Source organism: Mizuhopecten yessoensis, unplaced genomic scaffold, assembly GCF_002113885.1.
Source record: "Mizuhopecten yessoensis strain PY_sf001 unplaced genomic scaffold, ASM211388v2 scaffold9685, whole genome shotgun sequence".
NCBI lineage: Eukaryota > Metazoa > Mollusca > Bivalvia > Pectinida > Pectinidae > Mizuhopecten > Mizuhopecten yessoensis.
Window position 1 is genome coordinate 1,234,976 of NW_018408171.1, and position 27,621 is coordinate 1,262,596.

Below are 27,621 nucleotides of genomic sequence, written 5' to 3' on the forward strand. Positions count from 1 at the left end.
CCGGTAAAATCCACTGCAACAACAGGGTGTGAGGGTGTATTATTACAATTATTCGCTATCTGTGACTCATTTCCTTTTTTTCGTTCAAATGTACCGTTTTAGATTCGGAGAATATATATTTTTGGTTCGACACGAATAAATTAAGACCCAATAAAGCGTAAAAAATAAACCTGAATCTCACATTGACTTGGAATCTTCCTCAAGGGGATTAAGACGAGGAAGGGACGAAGAGTGAAAGGTTTGCTGAAGGCAGAAAAGATCAAATGTTTATGGTAAGTAAACTCACAGTCATTCTGTGTCCAAATATTTCTTAGAAATCGATAGTTTGACGGAATAATTACACGGTAGTGTTTGGATATTTAGTTGAAACAGGGGATTTCTTTCTCTGTATAATGTTGAGATTCATAATTATGTCACCACTTTTGACGGATAGCGTAATCTTGTATCCTTGAGTCACCTGTTCCGGTGCCTTTAAGAAGCAACCTTGAGTTCATGCTGATATCGGTAGGAAACTGTTGAAATTGTGGCATTCTGCAATTAACATACATGTATGTACAATTGAAGGAAATAAAAAACTGACAACTGTAAAATGCCTTTTTTCTCTGAAAAATATGAACAAATATTTTTTTTTGCCAACAAATGGTAATGACCGACATATGTTTCGGCACGGCAACTTTGATTCAGTGTTCAAAGAAAGAGAACTTGAATGCACTTAAAAGATATCCTCCATGATGGCCCAAACAGACAAATGCTTCACCCTTAAGGTGGCTCCACACATTGTCATCAGTGTCCATTTTCGTGACGTACTTCAGGAAAAAATACAGCTCGGACTCAATTATCTCGATCGAAATGTGCATGTACACTGTGTCGTCATTTCCGTATTGCGTATCGGGCATTTCAGTATATCGTAGTGCAAATTATAGTAACACCTGGTAAACAATAGACAGTACACGTGCGTGACGATGATACGTCAACTAACCGATATCGAGATTTTCCTGGGAAATGTGTAATCAGACAAACCAGACCAGACAACATTAAGAAGATTATATATGAAACACATGGAATGCGGACTGGTGTGATTTGTAGACTGACCTCACATGTGCATATTACGTGCTTACACGAGTTCACAAGCTCGAATCGAAGTCGTTACGATTTTCGCTGTTGAGCGAGTTTCGCTCTGTCGATTAAATCGTTTTTACAAATGCAGTCTACTTACTCTGTGAGAAAAGTGTTTTGTAAAATATCAAGATCCCTATAAAAATGCATGTTTGAGTGCACATGAGAACTGCATACCTTGCAATAGCCTCTGGGCACATGTACCCGACATGTAAATATACCGTGCATTAGCGGGCTGTGGAATGATGTCCAAAGTGTCAATGACTGAGAGTAATTTGGTTCCATAAAAGAAAAAAATGCATTGACATGGATATTACAGGTGTGTACTAATCCTAGAAATAAAGGGCATGTCTCCGATACACCAGTAGAAATGGCCTGATCCTAGAAATAAAGTGCAACCATGTCTACGATACACCATGTAGAAATCGCCTGATCCTAGAAATAAAGGGCATGTCTCCGATACACCAGTAGAAATGGCCTGATCCTAGAAATAAAGGGCATCCATGTCTCCGATACACCATGTCTCCGATACACCTGTAGAAATCGCCTGATCCTAGAAATAAAGGGCATCCATGTCTACGATACACCATGTCTCCGATACACCGGTAGAAATCGCCTGATCCTAGAAATAAAGGGCATCCATGTCTCCGATACACCAGTAGAAATAGCCTGATCCTAGAAATAAAGGGCATCCATGTCTCCGATACACCAATAGAAATGGCCCGATCCTAGAAATAAAGGGCATCCATGTCTCTGATACACCAGTAGAAATAGCCTGATCCTAGAAATAAAGGGCATCCATGTCTCCGATACACATGTAGAAATAGCCTGATCCTAGAAATAAAGGGCATGTCTCCGATCCACCAGTAGAAATAGCCTGATCCTAGAAATAAAGGGCATCCATGTCTCCGAAACACCAGTAGAAATGGCCTGATCCTAGAAATAAAGGGCATATCTCCGATACACCAGTAGAAATAGCCTGATCCTAGAAATAAAGGGCATCCATGTCTCCGAAACACCATTAGAAATGGCCTGATCCTAGAAATAAAGGGCATGTCTCCGATCCACCAGTAGAAATGGCCTGATCCTAGAAATAAAGGGCATGACTCCGATCCACCAGTAGAAATGGCCTGATTCTAGAAATAAAGGGCATCCATATCTCCGATACACCAGTAGAAATGGCCTGATCCTAGAAATAAAGGGCATCCATGTCTCCAATACACCAGTAGAAATGGCCTGATCCTAGAAATAAAGGGCATCCTTGTCTCCGATACACCAGTAGAAATGGCCTGATCCTAGAAATAAAGGACATCCATGTCTCCGAAATGCAAAAAAAAATGTTGACCCCCGCTGATAGTAATTTTTTTCTTAAAACCTGTCTTAAATTAATTATCACCTACTAGGTAAAAGAAATACTCACGTTTTAGCATAGATCAATCCGGTTAGTTTTGAATAATATTTATTTGCCTAGTACAAAAATAGGACTACATGAAAAGCTAGCTTTTGTTGTGTAGACATAGATTTGTAAATGGCAAAAACTGTATTCTCAAACCAAATGCAACTTTTTTTCTGGAAAAAATATGAAACCCAAATGTTCCACTTCATCATGTTTATGCCAATTTTAATGCTGATTTAAAACAAAAATTCATATATGTAATATTACAGGGGTTATTCATTGAACAAAAAGGATAACCCATGACCACCGGATGCTATTGTATACCTAGACTAGGGCATGGATATAGTGATCATGATATAAGGACAAAGTGATCTGGTTTCAAATGTTGACTACCATATGAGCTCATATTCAGAAATGTGATATCATTTATTTTAATATGATATGTTTCCTTCATATTTTAGTCAGCAAATGACTGGAATCAAAATATAGGTATTGGTAGTTGGCTTCTGAATATGATGTATACTGAGATATATTTTTTCGATGCAGTTTAATTTTTCGCCCTTTTCGCTCTCTGTAATGAGGGTAAATTTATCATTACAGTGAAGATTTGTAAACAACACAATATACATAGGAATTAAATGCGAAAGGCGAATAAATATTGGGCGAAAATAAAAAATGTTACCGCCAAAGGTTGAACATTTTCTGGTGTACCGACATACTTTTTCCTGCTCGTTTTGTGTTCATTGTTAATTTGCACATCAATGATCATCTAGCTAATCTACAATAATTAATAATTATTGCTTCATTCTCAATGTTATAAAAAAATATACAGAGAGTCCTGAGAAAAGGAGTCAAGCATTGTATTGCATGGGAGATAGAGAATTCTACCCACAGATGTACAAAATTGGGCTCTGAACCTTTGCTAAATGAAGCATTTGTTCTGATACAAATTACAAGTAGGTTCAAGCTGATTTGAATTCGGTGCCCTGGAGTTGAATTGTATTATACTCTATCTTTCATACCAACATACATGTATGGATTATAGTGTAATCTTTTCATACATTGTACATGCAAGCCATCTTATCAATATTTTGATATAGGCTATATTAATTCAGTAACTATTGTTGCGCTGTTAATACAAAAATGTAATAACTATATAACAATGTTACGATACAATTTCTGTGAGCATGTGTATCATAACATAAAATAAAACAGTTCATACATAGTGTGTATGCTTTAAGTCCTGTGTATGTAAATTATGAAATAAAACAGTTCATACATAGTTTGTATGCTTTAAGTCCTGTGTATGTAAATTATAAAATAAAACAGTTCATACATAGTTTGTATGCTTTAAGTCCGGTGTATGTAAATTATAAAATAAAACAGTTCATAAATAGTTTGTATGCTTTAAGTCTGGTGTATGTAAATTATAAAATAAAACAGTTCATACATAGTTTGTATGCTTTAGGTCCTGTGTATGTAAATTATAAAATAAAACAGTTCATAAATAGTTTGTATGCTTTAAGTCTGGTGTATGTAAATTATAAAATAAAACAGTTCATACATAGTTTGTATGCTTTAAGTCCGGTGTATGTAAATTATAAAATAAAACAGTTCATACATAACTTGTATGCTTTAAGTCCTGTGTATGTAATAGAAAAACAGTTACAAAAATTTATAAATTTAACACCAAAACATGTGTATGGTTTGTTTGATAAACCAGTATGTCCTGTATTGAGTTACGGATGTGAAGTTTGGGGTTTTCATTCGGTGATGGCGATAGAAAAACTGCACTTGAAATTTTGTAAGCGGTTACTTGGAGTTAAATCTTCTACGCAAAACAATTTTGTTTATGGAGAACTAGGTTGTCTTCCCCTTAAATTTAAAAGATACGTTAAAATTATGAAATATCGGTTAAAAATTGTTCATAAACAGAAGAACGTTTTAGTCCAGTCAGTCTATGGTGAGCTTTATACACGAGCGGAAACGTCACGTGTGACAAATTGGGCAAAGTTAGTGAAAAATTTATTATGTACTTGTGGTTTCGGATATGTATGGATTGAACAAGGAGTTGGAGATGAAAAAGTATTTTTAGAATTATTTCAGACCAGAGTGAGGGATATTTTTATACAGGATTGGCATAGTGCTCTTGTTGACTCGCCAAGAGCAAGATGTTATATACGTTTATCAAATGAATTTGGTTATAAGAAATATCTTGATGTAGTAACCGTTAAAAAATTTAGAAAATCTTTAACAGCGCTTCGCATATCTGCCCATAGATTAAATATAGAAACAGGGAGATGGCATAGACCTAACCCAATACCTGCAGAAATGCGATATTGTAGTGCGTGTACTAAAATTGAAGATGAATATCATTTTGTTATGGAATGTCCGTTATACTTTGAAATTAGATCAAAATTTTTGAAAAAAACTTATTACCGTAGACCAAATATGGACAAATTTGTTGAACTTGTTTCTTCAGAAAACAATTTTATTATTAGAAATTTAGCTATGTTTATTTACAAAGCAAATGAAATTAGACATGGAATTTTGTTTATTTTGTAAATCAAATTAATTCCTTGCATCCTTCGTTTCGCATTAATTAATTTTTTGTTAAAGTCTATTGCATCCTGTGTTCATGCTTACTATTGTGAATGAATATGTTCCTTGTAAATGTGTGTTATTTTGCTGCTATAAAATTCATGTAAATATGTATTTATTATTGCCATTATGTCATTGCCATGTTTTAAATGTGTGTAAAGCACAAAGGCATTGTTGCCTATTGCAAATTAAATAAAAGAATATGTAATAAAATGTGACATACTTTTACTAGTTTTCCTGAGTTACCCTTTTGTTTGTTTCTGATTCATTAACTTTCTCAAATTGAAATAATTAAGTTTGGACTGACTTTCATATCTAAACTTCAGGACACTTGACATTTGCATCAGTGAAACAAAAATGTATTAAAATATGTCATTCACAATAATGGGCCAGATCCCAGCAGTCTCCAGCTGTTCTGTCTCCTGGTGAGGTGGTATAAAATGTAGTCATATATATATATATATAATTACACAAAGCTATTTAAAACTGAAAAGCCATGTACACCTCCAAAAGCTGACATATATGAAACATTTTCATTTTATTTACTAACAGGGTTGAAGGATAGTATTTTGATTGGGAAACATCAAATCTATTATCTTTCAGTAGATTGACTTTAGTACAGTCATTGACCTTTTCTGATTGATATTTTTAATCATCATACCCTGCATAAATGCTTAAAGCCAAATAAGGAAGTAATTAAATTCATTATGGTCAATTGTTGTTATTTATATACAAAGTTCAACAGTTTAAATAAATACACTAACACATTCTTATGATCATGTGAAAAACTTTTGATATGGTTGCTAGCTGGGTGAATTTAAATGTTTCATTTATACCTGAGGGTACAATTATTTCATGCTCACTTATAGAAGCAAAACTGGTTCTCACATTTATATTTGATAATGCATTTCAGTTAAAATCTGACTCGAGTTATTCAGGTTACATTACACAGCAGACATATGTACACAGGTATTCTATGTGTTGGCATATATTACAGTATGCATGCTATATATATTCCATTGAAAACTTTAATTATTGATGCTGGTATTGATTTTCCCCTATTTGATACCAGGTACAGGTACAAAGTAACACCTTAACTACGACTGTACAAATGTTCTCTCATCAGCTTTATTCTGGTATTTCTTATATTTGGTTTTAAAATGACCTATATACTCATGTACATTGTAGATGTAATCTAATTGTAAGCAAACTTTAATCTGAATTCTATAAATATTTATTAACTCTCCACAAAAAAGCACCTTGGTGGTTTATTCAGAACAAGTTCTGTGTAGATTCCTATGACAAACACATTGGTGGTTTATTCAGAACAAGTTCTGCGTAGATTCCAATGACAAACACATTGGTGGTTTATTCAGAACAAGTTCTGTGTAGATTCAAATGACTAACACCTTGTTGGTTTATTCAGAACAAGTTCTGTGTAGATTCCTATGACAAAAACATTGGTGGTTTATTCAGAACAAGTTCTGTGTAGACTCCTATCTATGACAAACACAGCGGTGGTTTATTCAGAACAAGGTCTGTGTAGATTCAAATGACCAACACCTTGTTGGTTTATTCAGAACAAGTTGTGTGTAGATTCCTATGACAAAAACATTGGTGGTTTATTCAGAGCAAGTTCTGCGTAGATTCCAATGACAAACACCTTGGTGGATTATTCAGAACAAGTTCTGCGTAGATTCCTATGACAAAAACATTGGGGGTTTATTCAGAACAAGTTGTGTGTAGATTCCTATGACAAGCACATTGGTGGTTTATTCACAACAAGTTCTGTGTAGATTCCTATGACCAACACATTGGTGGTTTATTCACAACAAGTTCTGTGTAGATTGCAATGACAAACACATTGGAGGTTTATTCAGAACAAGTTGTGTGTAGATTCCTATGACAAGCACATTGGTGGTTTATTCAGAACAAGTTCTGTGTAGATTCCAATGACAAACACATTGCATTAATCTCAGCATTGTTTCTGGCATAATTAAATCACTGATTTAAAAATTGTTCTGGTAAAGATGAGATGAGATTTTAACAGACAGATTCAGCTGTATATATGTACAGTTTTCTGTACAGTACAATTTACTGGTAATTATATATATAATTAGTATTAAACATGTTGTAATAACAGATTAAGTGATGTACGGAAAACCTTTGGTCAGTTCAAATAGGTGGATAATTCGAACACACTTTTTGAATAATAAAAATAATAATTTTCTGTCTAGTGATAGTTTGAACCCTGCTTACACATGTTTGGGATTGTTCGAACACACAACTTGAGTACTGAAATTTCAGAATTAATTTATCGAGGTTGGCTATCGGCAATGCAATAACAGCCTCACGAAACTCGCTGAAACTGATCCATTTTCGTATATTTATTCAATTTCGTTCGATCTGACCGGAGGTTTACTGTATGTACATACATTTCTGTAAAGTGACAGCAAAAACTATAAAAGCATACGGTGTATGGTCTTTTTCATTTAATTATCTATTACAAAAGTCAACAATTCAAATTAACAATACTTTAGTTATACCGATACAACCCATCAAAATAAAACTTGGGGGTAGTATTACCCATGGCCATCCACTTTGGAAAGTATGAGTAGAATTACTCATTGGTAAAATTCTTATCTGGAACACAGACTTTAATAGTCTCGACCAGAAATAAACTTAAAAACTTAATTAAATGTTTCAGTGTTTACATAGATGTGGTTTCCTATCTGCCAATAGATATATTTCAGTGAGGCAGTTCTGTACGAAATGTAATGGTGGTCAGGTGACGCAATGGATAGCCCACATGTCTTTCACCAAGGCGGCCAGGGTTCGATTCCCCGACCAGACGTGAAAAAGTATGGGGTCACCCGCCCGTACACGTGGGTTTTCTCCGGGTACTCCGGTTTCCTCCCATATCAAGACCCCTAGCTGTGCACTTACAACTGGACCAACAAGAGGGATTAATATAAGTTGAAATAACTTGTTTTATAATTGTTATGAAATAAATAACGTTTATATTTAACAAATGTAATTTGCTATAGTTTACCCTGATATATAGAAACTGAACACTATAGCTATAATTGTATACATGCATGTAGTCATGGTCTGGTTTACACATTCAGTGTGTAAAGATATAATCGGTACAGTAAATTAAACCACACTGTGAACTATATACACACTTACATAAATTTCATAAACTTAATCAAGTGTGTTCTTATGAGAACCATATGTTTTAGAGTATATATGGCTATAGGGGGAAAACGTTGATTAGAGTCAGCGATATCAGATCACCAGCTACTTTTTGTTTTCCAATTTCATGGTTTAGCCCAGGGCTGGCTTTTGTTAACATTGATGACGTGGCTATGAATTAAACCTTGGCCTGTACATGTTTGAATTTATTTATAGACTTCCTTTCAAAGAAGGCTTGTTCGTGTTCATAGATACGTGCATTTGTTTAATGTTGTTAAATTTTTGTAATTTGAATGGTTTGAATCGTACATAGTGTAGTTGTACAGTTATACAATCTGTAGATTAGTGGCATTGTCCAACCTTTAAAAAATGGAATTACTTTGCTAGCTGGATTATATATATAAAGGAGGATTCAGAATTATTTAAAATTCCTATTTGTAACCTTTGATTCCATAGAGTTATGTTATATGATTGGACATCAGATGTTGACCTAACATGTTGAGATTGATGTTTTTTGTAGAGACTATATAGTTAGATACATCAGTGTGTGTTCTCGTGTGAGTTATATACATTTGTACGACCCTGTGACATGTGTAGGATATATATGTAACATTCAATCACACAGCTCCCACACACTGCTTCTACTCACTGATTCCACTCACTGCTCCCAGGCTCTGTAGCCCCAGGAATGTTCATGTCAACACTGAACACCTATTTAGAAACCTAGTATTAATGTGAAAAAATAATCATCGCTGAAAGTATTGTTGTCAGCTATAGGTAGCTCTGCTTCTGTAGGAACTGCTGATGTACTGCTGATGTACTGTATAAGGATGGAATGCTAGAGTATGATGTGTAGTACGTGTAGGATTATAGAAAACACCTACCCCCATACTATCTTCTAGACCATCATTAAGCTGGAGGAGCTCCCAATAACTTGTTAATGTAAAACTGTTGAAGTGACATTTTCTGCATTTATCATCAAGGATTCAGTTCATTTTGTGTTTACCAAAGATTTACTGGACGCAGTGAACATCAGGATTTCTGCTGCTTACACATAGGACTGATATCTTATATTTTGACACAAGATGGATAATTTCCGTTACAGACTTTTTGACATGACGCTGAAAAAGCTCTGCTGTGTGGGTGCGGGGTACGTGGGAGGCCCTACCTGTACGGTCATCGCCAGTAAATGTCCCCAGCTGACCGTTACTGTGGTGGACCTGAGCGAGGAACGGATCGCACAGTGGAATTCAGAAAATCTTCCAATATTTGAGGTATGTGTTATTTTATAAAATTACTGATTTGTTTGGGGGTTTTTTTATTGGGGGAGGGGAGGGGGTATTTTTACGGACTCTTTGTACCCTTTTGGTTCCACTACATTTTGTAGGTATTTTCCTTAAAAGACAGTTTTGATCTTATTTAATTTCTTAAGTTGTCACGATTTTATCAATAAATCTGAGAAATATATTTTTTTGATAATGATGATCAATTTGTTACCGAGAGATTCAAGCTTTTTTTGTATTTTCAGTTTTCTGCATGTATCTTTTCGGAATTACAGCAATATTGCATTTCTTGTAACCGTTTAAGACAAAAAAATACTGTACATTAATGGACATTGCACAAATTGTACATGTAGTTTTTATGTTTTTAACATATGTACAATTGTTTAAAAAAGAAATTAAAACATTACTGTGTACCTGAGCTTTTAAGAATGAATCCCAGCTGATTTCCAAATATTGGAGAGATAAACCACATGACACTATAGTGAGCATACTGCCTGTCCAGATGGTGTATCCTAGTCTTTGTATACTATTTAGACATTTAATGTATAATAATTCAAACTCCTGATGACAGTATTGTATGACAAAGTTTGAAGAGTTCAGTATAAATATGGAGTGCGAACAAGTGTTATTGACATGTATCAGTATGTATTACCGTGAGAATCGGATACCGATGTCACCATAGGTCATGACAAACACACCATATATGGATTATTTTATCAATAATCAAAGGGCTGATGGTTTTGGCCATATAAGGATGTAAGTTAGCACATGTTATCCATAACTCGTCTGATTTGATAGACTGGTATATGCCATGCCGTGGCATTCAATCTCCATCCTTCTATCTCTCAAGATTTTCATTTAAAAGCTTCTAGTCCTGAATGGCTCAGCGAATTTAAATCAAATTTGGTATAAAGCACTGTAAGGTCAATTGGAGGTTGAAGCTCTCCTTGTGGCCGAGGGGTAGGGCTCCATTAGGGGGGCCGAGGGGTAGGGCTCCATTAGGGGGGCCGAGGGGTAGGGCTCCATTAGGGGGGCCGAGGGGTAGGGCTCCATTAGGGGAAATACAGGTAAATGTTAAGAATCCTTTCCTTTCGTACAAGTGAAACAGATTTTTACTGAATTTGATCTGGGTCATCCTTGGGCCAAGATGACCGATCAATGATGCGTAAATGGAGGGTTTAATGTTGTAGAAATGAAGGGTGTGCACTTCTCCCACCCCTAGGGAATTTCAGATATATTGTTGTTCTACTAAAAAATTATAGAGATCCCCAGGGGCCCAACATATAACCCCATAAACACACTAGTACTCAGTAGGCATAAAGAAACAAAATAATATGTCCATGCTACCAGGATCGGTTCAGGGTTCATACACATGCCCTAGCTAGCTGCCCTGGGGACTTAATCAAGAATTTCTCTTCTCCGAATGATAACTTAAAAAACCATGAAGTTCAAACTTATAGCATTGGTAGCTCTATCATATATACTCAGATCTCCACTGGTCAACATGTAAATGAATGATTTTAACAAACCTGCATTAGAAGGCGCGGTAGTCTAGTGGTAGGACGCGGGGCTCGTGACCGAAAGGAGGCAGGATAGTCTAGTGGTAGGACGCCGGGCTCGTGACCGATGGGAGGCACGATAGTCTAGTGGTAGGACGCCGGGAACATGACTGAAGGGAGGCACGATAGTCAAGTGGTAGGATGCAAGGCTCGTGACTGATGGGAGGTACGATAGTCTAGTGGTAGGACGCCGGGAACGTGACTGAAGGATGGCACGATAGTCTAGTGGTAGGACACCGGGCTCGGGACCAAAGGGAGGCAGGATAGTCTAGTGGTAGGACGCCGGGAACATGACTGAAGGGAGGCATGATAGTCTAGTGGTAGGACGCCGGGAACGTGACCGAAGGGAGGCACGATAGTCTAGTGGTAGGATGCCGGGCTCGTGACCAAAGGGAGGCACAATAGTCTAGTGGTAGGACGCCAGGAACATGACCGAAGGGAGGCACGATAGTCTAGTGGTAGGACGCCGGGAACGTGACCGAAGGGAGGCACGATAGTCTAGTGGTAGGATGCCGGGCTCGTGACTGAAGGGAGGCACGATAGTCTGGTTGTAGGACGTCAGGCTCATGACCGATGAGAGGCACGATAGTCTAGTGGTAGGACACCGGGAACGTGACAGAAGGGAGGCACGATAGTCTAGTGGTAGGACGCCGGGCTATTGACTGAAGGGTTGCGGTTTCGAGTCACAGCACGGCACTGTGTTGTATCTTTGAGCAAGATACTTTACTCCGCTTGTTCCAGTCTACTCAGCTGTAAATGAGTATGTGGTTTGGCAGTGCTAGAATTGTTAAATGCTAGCTGTGAGCACTGAAATGGCAGCTCCGGCTGTATGCTCCCCAGGGAGTTGAGAAATATATTGGCTGGTTGCAAAGGCCCTATAACCACGGATAATAATATTTTAACCGCTTTGAGACGACCTACGAACAAGGTTGTGATAAAGCGGTATATAAGAACTTCAAAATATTATTATTATAATTATTTCATATGCAAAGAATGGGTAGCATGTCCACATAGAATTATTGTACACTGTAAAACAGATTGTACAGTTTATGCACAAGTTTCCTGCCCTTCTCGAACACAAATCCATGATGGGTCAATCACAAATCCTGAACATATTTTTTCAAATTGATCACTAAGGCCCAAAATGAGGCTACAACTATTCATCAATGGTTATATATGTCAGCAAATATTCATTGTTTTACCAGAACAACCAAATTTACAGTGGTACCTGTTCAGATTTAATGACTTTCAGTAGATCGAGACCCCTGAGAATATTTTGACACCAAAAAAGATCTTTGTCTTTTGAATTTTAAAGGTCATGTCTACTTGGCCTATGTTTTGACTCCCCAGATTTCAGGAAACATTTTATTTGAATTCTGAAAATGCTAATTATATATATAAGTATCAAGGGTCAACTACTACATTTGAAGTTCATCAATACAACTTATTATTAGATTAGGCATTGTTCAATCACAATAAGGATTGGATTTGAAGGGCCTATGACTTTTGATATGATATCATCAAAATGAGATAGGATGCACCTTGACAAGGGAGATAACTCCAGACCAGGCTTTGACTGGAAGCTTACAGAGACGTATAACTGCAGCAGTGGTAGACTTTACCTGGAGGAAAACATTCTGTGTTAACATCATAAAATCTTGGTTCTTTCTCCTCATTGTTTTAGCATTTAACTCATTCACCGCTGAAATTTCATAATGATCTATTCCAACCTTTGAATTGGAAGAGTTCAAATGTGTTTTCAGGGGTGAATGAGTTAAACTCGATGTTATTATTTATTTTACTTGAATAACTACATGTTCTATCTGCTGCTTTTTTTGAGAGCAACAAATGGAATGTTTAACTGTGACGATCTGTCATTATTTTGACAGACATTGAAATAAGAACATCAATACCAGTGTTCTAATGTTAATAACATCCCACTTGTCTGACATCTGACACAGACCAGTACAGGGGATGTGTACATCAGCCGATGACAAAGTCTTTACAAACAAACATGTACAGTTGTACTGTCAAGATCAGGCCCAATCTCAGGAATTTATATGTTTGGGGAATTTCAGGCCCAAGTTTCACAAAAAGTCTCATCTTGGATTGAACATTCAAACACTTTAATTCTGAAATCTTTAAATATATTTCCTGAACCTTCCAGATTACCTATAAATACAATTTATACATCAATTTGAATTTCTTAAGACAAGTTATACATTTGCATACATCTGTTTCTAACGGCATACTTGAATAAAAACTTTTTTATTTAGAAGCTAAATATTTGAAAGTATAATTTGTTGATTGGGAGGATTTCTAGCATAAGAAAGTAAGAGTGTTAGACCTGGGGCCAGATGATTATTTATGCAGGGAATTGTTTAAAAATTCCACTTTTATCTAAAAGGGATTTGAATACTTGCCTCTAAACATGAATATATTATCAGTTAAAATAATAACCAGAGGTGTAGTGGACCAATCTAATTGTGATAGGTATACATTAAGCTTCCTAAATAAAACTAGATCAGATCAACAGGTGATTGTAAAATGGTTTATACATGTATCTCCTGTCATGTAATACATTACTGGAGAAAGCAGGTGACTGACTATTTAAAAGTGAGATACACCATACTATTCTATTACATGTAATACATTACTGGAGAAAGCAGGTTACTGACCATTTAAAAGTGAGATACACCCTACGATTCTATTACATGTAATACATTACTGGAGAAAGCAGCTTACTGACTATTTAACAGTGAGATACACCATACGATTCTATTACATGTAATACATTACTGGAGAAAGCGGGTTACTGACTATTTAAAAGTGAGATACACCCTTACGTTTCTATTACATGTAATACATTACTGGAAAAAGCAGGTTACTGACTATTTAAAAGTGAGATACCCCCTTACGTTTCTATTACATGTAATACATTACTGGAAAAAGCAGGTTACTGACTATTTAAAAGTGAGATACACCATACTATTCTATTACATGTAATACATTACTGGAGAAAGCGGGTTACTGACTATTTAAAAGTGAGATACACCCTACGATTCTATTACATGTAATACATTACTGGAGAAAGCAGCTTACTGACTATTTAACAGTGAGATACACCATACGATTCTATTACATGTAATACATTACTGGAGAAAGCGGGTTACTGACTATTTAAAAGTGAGATACACCCTACGATTCTATCACATGTAATACATTACTGGAGAAAGCAGCTTACTGACTATTTAACAGTGAGATACACCATACGATTCTATTACATGTAATACATTACTGGAGAAAGCAGGTTACTGACTATTTAAAAGTGAGATACACCCTACGATTCTATTACAGTGCCGTCAGTTCAGCCACAGCTCCATACAGAAATGCCTACAAATCACGACACAGAACGGCTATTTAAATCAACTTTAAAACTGTTCATGTTTTTGAACAGTGAATATCTCTACAAATTACATCATCATGCTTTATCATTTGATCCCTTTTGCTGAATTGATTTTCATCCAACTTTATTACAAAAATATTAAGTTTGAAAATATCTCTGATTATTTCATATTCAACGTTCCCTAGTCAGGAAGCAATGGGTTAGGTCTCTGACAGGTTGCTTTGCTGTTCTAGGCAATCTGTCTGTCAGTTGTTAGTCAGCAGGTTAGACAGGATGAAAGGAAGCATCACATGACATGTAATATGGATACAGGATACAGATCCTGGTAAATGTCCGTTACATTACAGGTACTGTACATATACCTGTAATGTAATGGAATAGTGCTGTAGTGCTAAATCAATTCAGTTACCATCGAAAAACATCGGTAATATTTGGTTGTATCTTTTGTTACAGCCTGGTTTGTATGATCTAGTGAAGGAATGTCGTGGCCGTAACCTGTTTTTCTCCACAAAGGTAAAGGAGGCTATTGTGGAAGCTGACCTTATCTTCATCTGTGTCAACACACCGACAAAACACTTTGGAATGGGCAAGGTAGGAAATGTTAACAGATCTTTGTCACTTAGATACTGATATGGTGTGGGGAAGGAAAGAGGGTGGGCCTATATCTGAACATGGACTTCTTGCTAACATAACATGTTATACAAATGTGTTTCTGTTTTGATAGGGGAGAGCAGCTGACCTGAAATACATAGAATCAGCAGCACGAATGATAGCAGAGGTGTCCAAGAACTCGAAAATCGTGGTCGAGAAAAGTACCGTTCCTGTAAAGGCAGCTGAGAGTATTACAAACATCATGAAGGCAAACATAAAACCTGGGGTACAATATCAGGTAAGATACAGCAGCTTCACGAAAACCTGGTGTACAATATCAGGTAAGATACCACAGCTTCACTAAAACCTGGGGTATGGGGTACAATGTCAGGAAAGATACTGCAGCTTCGCGAAAACCTGGGGTACAATATCAGGTAAGCTACAGCAGCTTCACGAAAACCTGGGGTACACTATCAGGTAAGATACCACAGCTTCACGAAAACCTGGGGGACAATATCAGGTAAGATACCGCAGCTTCACGAAAAACTGGGGTACAATATCAGGTAAGATACAGCAGCTTCCCGAAAACCTGGGGTACAATATCAGGTAAGATCCAGCAGCTTCACGAAAACCTGCGGTACAATATCAGGTTATAAGATACCGCAGCTTCACGAAAACCTGGGGGACAATATCAGGTAAGATACCGCAGCTTCACGAAAACCTTGGGTACAATATCAGGTTATAAGATACCGCAGCTACACGAAAACCAGGGGTACAATATCAGGTAAGATAACGCAGCTTCACGAAAACCTGGGGAACAATATCAGGTAAGATACAGCAGCTTCACGAAAACCTGGGGGACAATATCAGGTAAGATACAGCAGCTTAACGAAAACCTGGGGTACAATATCAGGTTATAAGATACAGCAGCTTCACGAAAACCTGGTGTACAATATCAGGTAAGATACCACAGCTTCAAGAAAACCTGGGGTATGGGGTACAATATCAGGTAAGATACCACAGCTTCACGAACACCTGGGGTATGGGGTACAATGTCAGGAAAGATACTGCAGCTTCACGAAAACCTGGGGTCAATATCAGGTAAGATACAGCAGCTTCACGAAAAACGGGGGTACAATATCAGGTAAGATACCACAGCTTCACTAAAACCTGGGGTATGGGGTACAATGTCAGGAAAGATACTGCAGCTTCGCGAAAACCTGGGGTACAATATCAGGTAAGATCCAGCAGCTTCACGAAAACCTGCGGTACAATATCAGGTTATAAGATACCGCAGCTTCACGAAAACCTGGGGTACAATAGCAGGTAAGATACAGCAGCTTCACGAAAAACGGGGGTACAATATCAGGTAAGATACCACAGCTTCACGAACACCTGGGGTATGGGGTACAATGTCAGGAAAGATACTGCAGCTTCGCGAAAACCTGGGGTACAATATCAGGTAAGCTACAGCAGCTTCACGAAAACCTGGGGTACAATAACAAGTAAGATACTGCAGCTTCACGAAAACCTGGGGTCAATATCAGGTAAGATACAGCAGCTTCCCGAAAACCTGGGGTACAATATCAGGTAAGACATTGCAGCTTCACGAAAACCTGGGGTACAATAACAAGTAAGATACCGCAGCTTCACGAAAACCTTGGGTACAATATCAGGTTATAAGATACCGCAGCTTCACGAAAACCTGGGGGACAATATCAGGTAAGATACAGCAGCTTAACGAAAACCTGGGGTACAATATCAGGTTATAAGATACCGCAGCTTCACGAAAACCTGGGGTACAATATCAGGTTATGAGATACCGCAGCTACACGAAAACCTGGGGTACAATATCAGGTAAGATACCGCAGCTTCACGAAAACCTGGGGCACAATATCAGGTAAGATACCACAGCTTCACGAAAACCTGGGGTACAATATCAGGTAAGATACTGCAGCTTCACGAAAAACACTGCATACTGTATATACATCCCAGCAGCTGTGTCATTGTACTGGTTTTGAAAGTAATGTGACTGTGTATTACACCTGACAGTGAATATGTCTAAAGGAGTATACGTAACATGTCATGCAGTACCTGTCTCATCCTTAAACTGTGCAAAATTGTACTGTTTCACAGTGTCGTAAGTTTGAACTTTTAAGATGGTTAAAAGATGGCATTATAAGTATTAGATACTACGTGGGAAGTGATTCTCCCTTGCATGCTCTGTTTAATTGTTGTGACTGCATGTCTTACAGGTTCTGTCCAACCCTGAGTTCTTGGCGGAGGGGACAGCGGTCAACGACTTAGTCAATCCAGACCGTGTTCTTATTGGTGGAGACCCCTCTCCATTAGGTCAGGAAGCTGTCCAATCTCTTCGCTGGATTTATGAACACTGGGTCCCACAAGAGAAGATCATCACCATGAACACCTGGTCATCTGAACTCTCCAAACTAGTAAGGCTTGAGATGTAGGCCTATAAGTCGGAACTCTCCAAACTAGTAAGGCTTGGGACGTAGGCCTATAAGCCTGAACTATCCAAACAAGTAAGGCTTGGGGTGTAGGCCTATAAGTCAGAACTCACCAAACTAGTAAGGCTTGGGACGTAGGCCTATAAGCCTGAACTCTCCAAACAAGTAAGCCTTGCGATGTAGGCCTATAAGCCTGAACTATCCAAACAAGTAAGGCTTGGGTTGTAGGCCTATAAGCCAGACCTCTCCAAACTAGTCAGGCTTGGGATGTAGCCCTATAAGCCTGAACTCTCCAAACAAGTAAGGCTTGGGATGTAGGCCTATAAGCCAGAACTCTCCTAACTAGTAAGGCTTGGGGTGTAGGCCTATAAGTCAGAACTCTCCAAACTAGTAAGGCTTGGGATGTAGGCCTATAAGTCAGAACTCTCCAAACTAGTAAGGTTTGGGATGTAGGCCTATAAGTCAGAACTCTCCAAACTAGTAAGGCTTGGGATGTAGGCCTATAAGTCAGAACTCTCCAAACTAGTAAGGCTTGGGATGTAGGCCTATAAGCCAGAACTCTCCAAACTAGTAAGGCTTGGGATGTAGGCCTATAAGCCAGAACTCTCCAAACTAGTAAGGCTTGGGATGTAGGCCTATAAGCCAGAACTCTCCAAACTAGTAAGGCTTGGGATGTAGGCCTATAAGCCAGAACTCTCCAAACTAGTAAGGCTTGGGATGTAGGCCTATAAGCCAGAACTCTCCAAACTAGTAAGGCTTGGGATGTAGGCCTATAAGCCAGAACTCTCCAAACTAGTAAGGCTTGGGATGTAGGCCTATAAGCCAGAACTCTCCAAACTAGTAAGGCTTGGGATGTAGGCCTATAAGCCAGAACTCTCCAAACTAGTAAGGCTTGGGATGTAGGCCTATAAGCCAGAACTCTCCAAACTAGTAAGGCTTGGGATGTAGGCCTATAAGCCAGAACTCTCCAAACTAGTAAGGCTTGGGATGTAGGCCTATAAGCCAGAACTCTCCAAACTAGTAAGGCTTGGGATGTAGGCCTATAAGCCAGAACTCTCCAAACTAGTAAGGCTTGGGATGTAGGCCTATAAGCCAGAACTCTCCAAACTAGTAAGGCTTGGGATGTAGGCCTATAAGCTAGAACTCTCCAAACTAGTAAGGCTTGGGATGTAGGCCTATAAGCCAGTATTTGGCCTCGTCTTTGTTTTGCTTGCTTTTCTTTTTGTTTTGTTACATATTGCGTATATTTTCACATTAATTTGCTTGCAGAGTCGAACATTATTCAAAGATTTTGCAAAGATTTTTTCATAAAAATTTCATTCAGCATTGCATATTTATAACTTATGTCACAAGTTCAAATTCTTGGTAAATCCTGGTGTTTTAATATATTGCAATTTTAGTATCTATCAATTAACTGCTTGTATTAATTTAGTATGGCAAACATTTTACAAAGTAATTTATTTTACTCCAGCTTACATGGCTACTGATGTACTGTTAAATAGTAACACAGATGATTCATGTTATGTATAAGTATGGTAGTTCAAATGATAAAATATTTATTTTTTAAAATTCAGTAAATTACAGTCTTAACAATTCTGTCACTTTGTTGTAGGCTGCCAATGCATTCCTCGCTCAGAGAATCTCAAGTATCAATGCCATGTCAGCCATCTGTGAAATGACGGGAGCTGATGTGTCGGAGGTGGCCAATGCCGTAGGCAGGGACACCAGGATAGGAAACAAGTTCCTTAGAGCCAGCGTCGGTCAGTATCAGTCCTCAGAGACCATAGCTTCATCAACTTAGTGAATGGTGTTATAAATCATGTTTTATACATGGTCTATATTACATATGCTTACAATTTACAAAAACAATATCGGCCTTAAATTTCAAGATTGAATGCGCCAATTTCAAGTTAACACATACATTTTATAATGTAACAACTATGAAAAGTTGTTTGTGTGTTATTAATATGCATAGTATGATGATTGTCTCCTGGTTTGGGAGAAAACAATGATTATAAGACTGCCAATGGGTATAGGATATGGAAATTCCACCAGAGGGTTTCTAATTGGGTAACACCCCGGGTTTGGAACCAAGTTGAATATCCCAAGGGTAGAATTTCCCTATCCAATCCCCTGAAATGAGTATTTTTCTCTCATTCCAAACTACATTATGAGCTCAGACGCCACAAACAGGCATTGCAAGCGTCATGGCTTCGGAATGTTCACAATTTTGTGACGGCGCATCACTGTTGTCCAGTTGTGATGTCATGCAGGTAAGAGAGTGATGTAAGAAATTTCTATCTTACACCATTTTCCTACCACAGACATGCACAGGAATGTCATGCTTGGTTTTCATACAATAACTAATATAAAAATGGTTTGATTCAGCTGAGTGTTTATAACAGCAAGTTTTAGACTTAGGCATGCCTATATAAATGTATGAAATATAAAACAACAAGTTGTAGACTTAGGCATACCTATATAAATGTATGAAATATAAAACAACAAGTTTTATACTTAGGCATGCCTATATAAATGCATGATATATAAAACAACAAGCTTTAGACTTAGACATGCCTATATAAATCTATGATATATAAAACAACAAGTCTTAGACTTAGACATGCCTATATAAATGCATGATATATAAAACAACACGTTTTAGACTTAGGCATGGCTATATAAATGTATGATAAATAAAACAACAAGTTTTCGACTTAGACATGCCTATATAAATGGATGATATATAAAACAACAAGTCTTAGACTTAGACATGCCTATATAAATGGATGATATATAAAACAACACGTTTTAGACTTAGGCATGCCTATATAAATGTAAGATATATAAAACAACAAGTTGTAGACTTAGGCATACCTATATAAATGTATGAAATATAAAACAACAAGTTGTAGACTTAGGCATACCTATATAAATGTATGAAATATAAAACAACAAGTTGTAGACTTAGGCATACCTATATAAATGTATGATATAGAAAACAACAAGTTTTAGCCTTAGACATGCCTATATAAATGTATGAAATATAAAACAACAAGTTGTAGACTTAGGCATACCTATATAAATGTATGATAAATAAAACAACAAGTTTTCGACTTAGACATGCCTATATAAATCTATGATATATAAAACAACACGTTTTAGACTTAGGCATTCCTATATAAATGTATGAAATATAAAACAACAAGTTGTAGACTTAGGCATACCTATATAAATGTATGATTTATAAAACAACAAGTTTTCGACTTAGACATGCCTATATAAATCTATGATATATAAAACAACAAGTCTTAGACTTAGACATGCCTGTATAAATGTATGATATATAAAAAAACAAGTTTTAGACTTAGACATGCCTATATAAATGGATGATATATAAAACAACACGTTTTAGACTTAGGCATGCCTATATAAATGTAAGATATATAAAACAACAAGCTTTAGACTTAGACATGCCTGTATAAATGTATGATATAGAAAACAACAAGTTTTAGCCTTAGACATGCCTATATAAATCTATGATATATAAAACAACACGTTTTAGACTTAGGCATGGCTATATAAATGTATGATTTATAAAACAACAAGTTTTATACTTAGGCATGCCTATATAAATGCATGATATATAAAACAACAAGTTTTATACTTAGGCATGCCTATATAAATGTATGATATATAAAACAACAAGTTTTATTGTTAGCATCTTTTATGGTTTAACTTTTTAGTATAAATTGAGTTCTTGTTTGTGATATTTTTCGGTATTGATTTTTGTCCAAATGGGCTTATAAGCTGTTGATGGGCCATAAAACAATATACCCTCTTAATATATAGTGGTTTGGTGTCCTTGTAAATCAGTTATCCCCCTTCCCCCCTCCCCTACCCCTATGTATATAATGATTGGTGTCTGTTTTTGTGTCGTTAAACATGTAATCCAGCACAATAGCATGACAGTGTAGTGGTGCTGGTATGTTTCAGGCTTTGGTGGTTTTTCAGGCTTTGGTGGTAGCTGTTTCCAAAAGGATGTCCTCAATCTAGTCTACCTTTGTGAGTGTCTCAACCTGCCTGAGGTCGCAGAGTACTGGCAACAGGTACATATACATATATTGTGTGAAGGGATGCACACTATAGACTGAAACAATATAAAACCAGTCCAGGGTCGCAACCATTTATTGTAAAAAAAAATAGGGATTTTTGGAAATGGGTACTTCATTAACAGGTGACAAAATGAATAAAACATACAAATAAGTGTAATTAACAGGTTTGTCCAAATGAATGACCTTGATCCATTTCTTTAGGTCAAGGGGTTAAATGTGTAAAAAATTCTGAACGTTTTCTTCTGAATAACCAAGAGGCAAAGGGACGTAATATCATGATGAAATTTGAATGTTGATATTATTATCAGCACATTGGATGTGGATATTATTATCAGCACATTGGATGTGGATATTGTTATCAGCACATTGGATGTTGATATTTTTATCAGCACATTGAATGTGGATATTGTTATCAGCACATTGGATGCGGATATTATTATCAGCACATTGGATGTGGATATTGTTATCAGCACATTGGATGTGGATATTGTTATCAGCACATTGGATTTGGATATTGTTATCAGCACATTTGATGTGGATATTGTTATCAGCACATTGGATGTGGGATCAATGTATCATAATTTATTTCAAACCTACGCCATGTTCTGTAGGGTATGTTCTCACATTTATTTTTTAACAAAACTGGATGTTTGTGTTCACAGGTGATCAACATCAATGACTACCAGCGCAGACGATTCGCCAACAAGATCATCGAGAGCTTATTTAACACTGTGACCAACAAAAGTATCGCCATCTTTGGTTTTGCCTTCAAGAAGGACACAGGTGATACAAGGTAGGTTGACATTTCTATAAAATGTCATTGTTGAAAGCTGTTATTGTTTTAACAGTGGTTGTTTATAAAATGTCATTGTTGAAAGCTGTTATTGTTTTAACAGTGGTTATTTATAAAATGTCATTGTTGTACGCTGTTATTGTTTTAACAGTTGTTGTTTATAAAATGTCATTGTTGAAAGCTGTTCTTGTTTTAACAGTGGTTATTTATAAAATGTCATTGTTGTAAGCTGTTATTGTTTTAACAGTGGTTGTTTTAGTACCATGACAAACGTAATCAATTATGACAGAGCTTAGTGTTCGTTTGTCAGTTAAAACAGTCTGTTCATTCATTACTTATGCTCACAATTAAATGAAGTAATTATGCTTTATTAAGGTCTGTTATCTTATTCAACAGAGAATCTGCAGCCATATACATTAGTAAGTACCTAATGGAGGAGGGGGCCTGCCTCAGGATATACGACCCCAAGGTTGAGGAAGCTCAACTTATGAGGTAAGTAACCTGCACTAAATACTGTATACCTGGAAACTTTCACCCGTCACTCTTCACCGACAGAGTCCTTATTCGCCCAGTGTTAAATTCGCCCCACACCACCAACAGTGGACACACACCGGACCCCAATTGCATCACATACGGTACCTGAGTTCAGCCTCAGTGTAGACGAAATAGTGACAAAACATGTGTCGCGTATACGTAAATTCTTTTAAACTTTCGCCGTCATGTTAAATTCGCCCTCGGATTGGAAGGCGAAAGGGTCGACAGTTAAACTGCCGCGAACGTTTCCCGGTATACAGTAACCTCGTACATGTTCAGTATTGAAATCATTTCCTCATAATGTGTTACACATGTACAGGATATACTTCTGATAAACATGATTGTAGACTCACAAAAAAGATAGTTTTCAAGATAGGGAAATATACTCAATGCGATATATTCGAAGTATCTCCTGTTTGAGAATGTAATATTTTTAGCTAAGATAAATAAATATCAAAATAAGAAATGCATCCATCAAAAAGTTACCTATGAAGTTTTATTTAAATATCTGAAAAGTGACACATTGAAGTGGTTGTTTGTCCTGTGTCGATGATAAACAATGATATTACAAAGTGAGGTGACATTCCACAGAAGAGTCGCTATATAGAATCTCTGTATTATAAACCCTCAGTGTCACAGAAGAGTCGCTATATAGAATCTCTGTATTATAAACCCTCAGTGTCAAGAAGAGTCGCTATATAGAATCTCTGTATTATAAACCCTCAGTGTCAAGAAGAGTCGCTTTATAGAATCTCTGTATTATAAACCCTCAGTGTCAAGAAGAGTCGCTATATAGAATCTCTGTATTATAATATCAGACTGAGTGTAACGTAACAGTATCATGTATAATTGTACATTGTAGTGAGTTGACTCAGCCTACCATTATGGATGACCCAGGAAGAGGTAAATATACAGTTCTCTATATACGTTAATAAGTTTCCCAGTGTTTAACAAAAAATCTCAAACCAATCATCATTATCACTCTTACCTTATTTTACAAAACATATGGAGTAATTCTATGAAAACTTAAGAAACTCTGATTTTAAACAAATTTGAATATCTGTTTACAGTAGCCAAATATTCCTCTGTCTACAGTGGCCAAATATTCCTCTGTTTTACAGTGGCCAAATATTCCTCTGTTTACAGTGGCCAAATATTCCTCTGTTTACAGTTGCCAAACAATTTGTCCTTCCTCCTTTTCTCTATATGTTGTCTTGATATGCTTCACACACAGCTTTTGCTAGTCATCAGATAAGGATTTTGCTTCAGGAGATTTTCACTGGGTATGTTTCTGTTTTACTGTTTGGGACTGTTTGATGAGCTGAGTAAGATTACCTGAGGTAGATGAGACTTGTGAAATAAGGTATTGATTCCTTACTGTAAAAGTAAACAAGCTACAGCTCTCTAGTCCTCTCTAGTCCCCACATATATAATAGTTAAATTCTGTGAGTATGGGTGATAGAGACGTGTCTTGTACTGAAAACAGTCTTGTGTGTTTGTCTTCATACAGAGTAATGACCCTTTGTTAGTTTTTGATACTGAAGTAGCTTGTCTGGAGTTGGGGTACTTCTCACAATACTTTTCTGTACATGTAAACAACGATATGCATCCTTAAATATTTGTTTGAACATGTTCGTACCTGTCATGTTACAGTGAAGGAGCTGGTGACAGTCTGTAAGGATCCGTACCAGGCGGCACAGAACGCTCACGCTGTTGTTATCTGTACAGAGTGGGATGAGTTTGTTGTAAGTACCCTCTCACAAACATGTGTTTTAACATTAGGCAGGAATCATTCACTATCTGATCAATAAAGGTCGTTCATATTATATGTTGTAGTCAGTACAAGTACAGTGATGCTTACCAATCAATGCCGTTAATAACCAATTAAAAGTAAGGTTAAACCACAGAGTATCAGAAACCACTTAACAACACTGATAAATGAATATCCACATGACATTTCTTTTTTTCAGGAATTAGATTACAAGCAGATTTACCAGAGTATGCTGAAGCCAGCCTTCCTATTTGACGGCCGTCTGATCCTGAAGCACCAAGAACTACAGGACATTGGGTTTCATGTTGTTACTATAGGCAAGAAACTAGAGCGGTCCAATGTGCACAGACCTATAGCTGCCAGCTTACAGTAACGGCACGGCAAGGACAATCAAAGGAGCTGCTATTGTACACATACTTAAGGAGGGGTTGACAATATACCAACCTCAGGCTGATTAATGATTTGCCAAAAAAAAGTATTCTTATCACATGTATGTAGTGGAATCAAAATCAGTTTTTCCACAATGTTAGTAAAATATTTTAAGTATGTGTAGAGATTCAGTAAATCTACTTCTTTGAGCTTTAAAACTTTTAGTCAGGTACAAAAATGCAGGTTGTATATTTACAAGTCCCCTTCAACTGTGTTTCTATATACTTAATGTCAATCATTTTATCTAGGTCAGAAAAGTTTAACATTTTACATACAGTGTATAAAATGATCTCATTAGATACTGAGACATAATTGAGGAACATTTGTTAGGCTGAAAGAGGTAAGTTTTTTAAACTGTTAATGAGATATAAGGATGAGGGGAGCATGACATTTGGTGACACTAGAACAGGTGGTAAATGTAATGAGTAATTTTTATATTGAGGTTATACGCAATTGTTGAAATTGTGATTTTCAAGATTGCCAGTACTTGTCATAGCTTTGTTTGTGGGATTATTTAGTTTTTACACTTGGTGCTTTATATAAATTAGACAAGAGATTTTGCTTGCATAATGTTATTGTGTTTGTTGTATCTGTTCCTGATGTTTTTATTGTCATTTTTTCTGGAAGATGTTTTATCTAGAATTTTTTAATCCAAATAGATCTTGAAAGTAATACTCTATTTAGTAAGAACAGTTGAAGGTTGACATTGCTATTGGGCTCAGGTTGTTAATGGTTTTTACCACTACCGATAAAATAGTAAAAGTTACGTGTAAAGAAGTTGCAAGATAAAGGCACTCCAAAACAGAAATCAAAGTGGAACCTTGTTAATATCCTGTAGTCTGGAAAATTGGCTCTCCATGTGCTTATAAATGGAGTTAATTTTGTACTTGAGGATAAAAATTGGTTCATTTCATTGGAACATTTCCAGGAGTGACAAGGTTCAGCTGAACTCACACATGTCTGGACTAACCACATTCCTGTTTACATAAAAGTGTCCAGAGTAACGAGGTTCCACTGTACATACTAATCAGCTGGCTATAGAGTTGGCCTGGAGTTAATCATCCTGAGTAATGATTTACTGCCCAGGGTTGTTTATCTAGACAGTAGCTAGTGACAAATCCTCCATTTGGTAGTAATCTGGTTTTGTTTCATATGTTATTATGTATACTGTGATGCCACGTTTTGGCATTTCTTATGGGCACGATCAAAATTATTCAAAATAAATCATTATTGATTTTTTTAGACCAAACCATTGTATACAATGTCTTTATCTTCACTGTTTTCTTGATGTTTTATTTATTATTGTATATCGTCTGATATAGCAGGTGATACAACGTCTATTGGATTTGTCTCCATTTATAGATCTGAGTACCAGATCATCTTATTTTAATATTCACTGCCCTGCTGCACGCTGCCTAGATTCTAACAATCACTGCCCTACTGCACGCTGTTTGGATTTTGACAGCAACTGCCCTGCTGGAAACTGCTTGGATCTGTCTTGCCAAGCAAACTACTGTTCACATAGTACAAGTTCTGTATCTTCCCTGTTAATTATTTCCGTCTTTTTACACTGACACTGTTCTGCAGAATGTTGTGTATTGTCTTGCCCTCATTGTGTCATATCTATGATCTAACTTGTACAATTTCTTTGCTATCACAAAGAACAAGGAGGTTTTCCAACAACGAAGTCACCTTAAGTATGGAACACCAAATTCTCATTTGTCTGCTTATTTTACTAAGATGAGATGATTTGCATCAAAAGTATGTATAGTCATGATATTGTAGTACAATGAGATGAATGGATACAATTTGAGTGTTGCTTTTCTTTGTGTGTATTCTACAGCCTTTGCCTGTCATAAATCTTCCTATATTACTTTCTTACCATAATCTCAGAAGTTCAGAAGTTGTTTTTAGTAAATATCATAAATTCAGAATTTGTTTTTAGAACATCATGAATTCAAAAGTTTTTATATCATTAACTCACAATTGATTTTAATAAATACATCGTGAACAATGTAGCTAGTAAATCACCTCTGTAGACTGAAGTCTCATCTAGATCTAAGTTTTTAGGTTTTTTGGTCTTTGATATGTTTTATGTTCAAATTACTATAGCTTCATCTGGTAGTTTGAATGTGCTTAATAGTCATTTGTAAAGTACATGTAATATAAAACAGATAATTATGATAACTATGTATTTGTTTTATACCCTTCATAATGTATGGTGCTTTATTTCACGCCCATATTTTCACTATGTCCATGATCTGAGACCTGTCTGGTCAGCTTAGCAACTCATTTCTTTAATTTTCAAATTGTTATTTAATGAGTTATTTCAATTTTTAAAGATATTTTTGTGTTTCATGCTTT

General features: G+C 36.6%; 1 protein-coding gene across 1 annotated transcript; it reads left to right on the forward strand.

The window, feature by feature from the left end:
* On the forward strand, positions 1-27,621 carry LOC110458657 (UDP-glucose 6-dehydrogenase-like). The gene is made up of 12 exons (XM_021510465.1): positions 1-272; positions 9,414-9,582; positions 15,010-15,147; positions 15,281-15,445; positions 17,403-17,600; positions 19,228-19,375; positions 21,630-21,724; positions 22,393-22,523; positions 22,920-23,015; positions 23,920-23,960; positions 24,711-24,802; positions 25,028-27,621. Exons 2-12 carry the CDS (start codon positions 9,424-9,426, stop codon positions 25,199-25,201), a joined length of 1,437 nt encoding a protein of 478 aa, XP_021366140.1. The 5' UTR covers positions 1-272; positions 9,414-9,423; the 3' UTR covers positions 25,202-27,621.

What these genes read in the sequence shown, in the direction of transcription:
- LOC110458657 (XM_021510465.1), top strand. Translation starts at nt 9,424, where the DNA reads ATGACGCTGAAAAAGCTCTGCTGTGTGGGTGCGGGGTACGTGGGAGGC. An exon ending in CATCTGAACTCTCCAAACTA is followed by an intron (nt 17,601 to 19,227) that starts GTAAGGCTTGAG and finishes ACTTTGTTGTAG; the next exon opens with GCTGCCAATGCATTCCTCGC. An exon ending in TATGGATGACCCAGGAAGAG is followed by an intron (nt 23,961 to 24,710) that starts GTAAATATACAG and finishes GTCATGTTACAG; the next exon opens with TGAAGGAGCTGGTGACAGTC.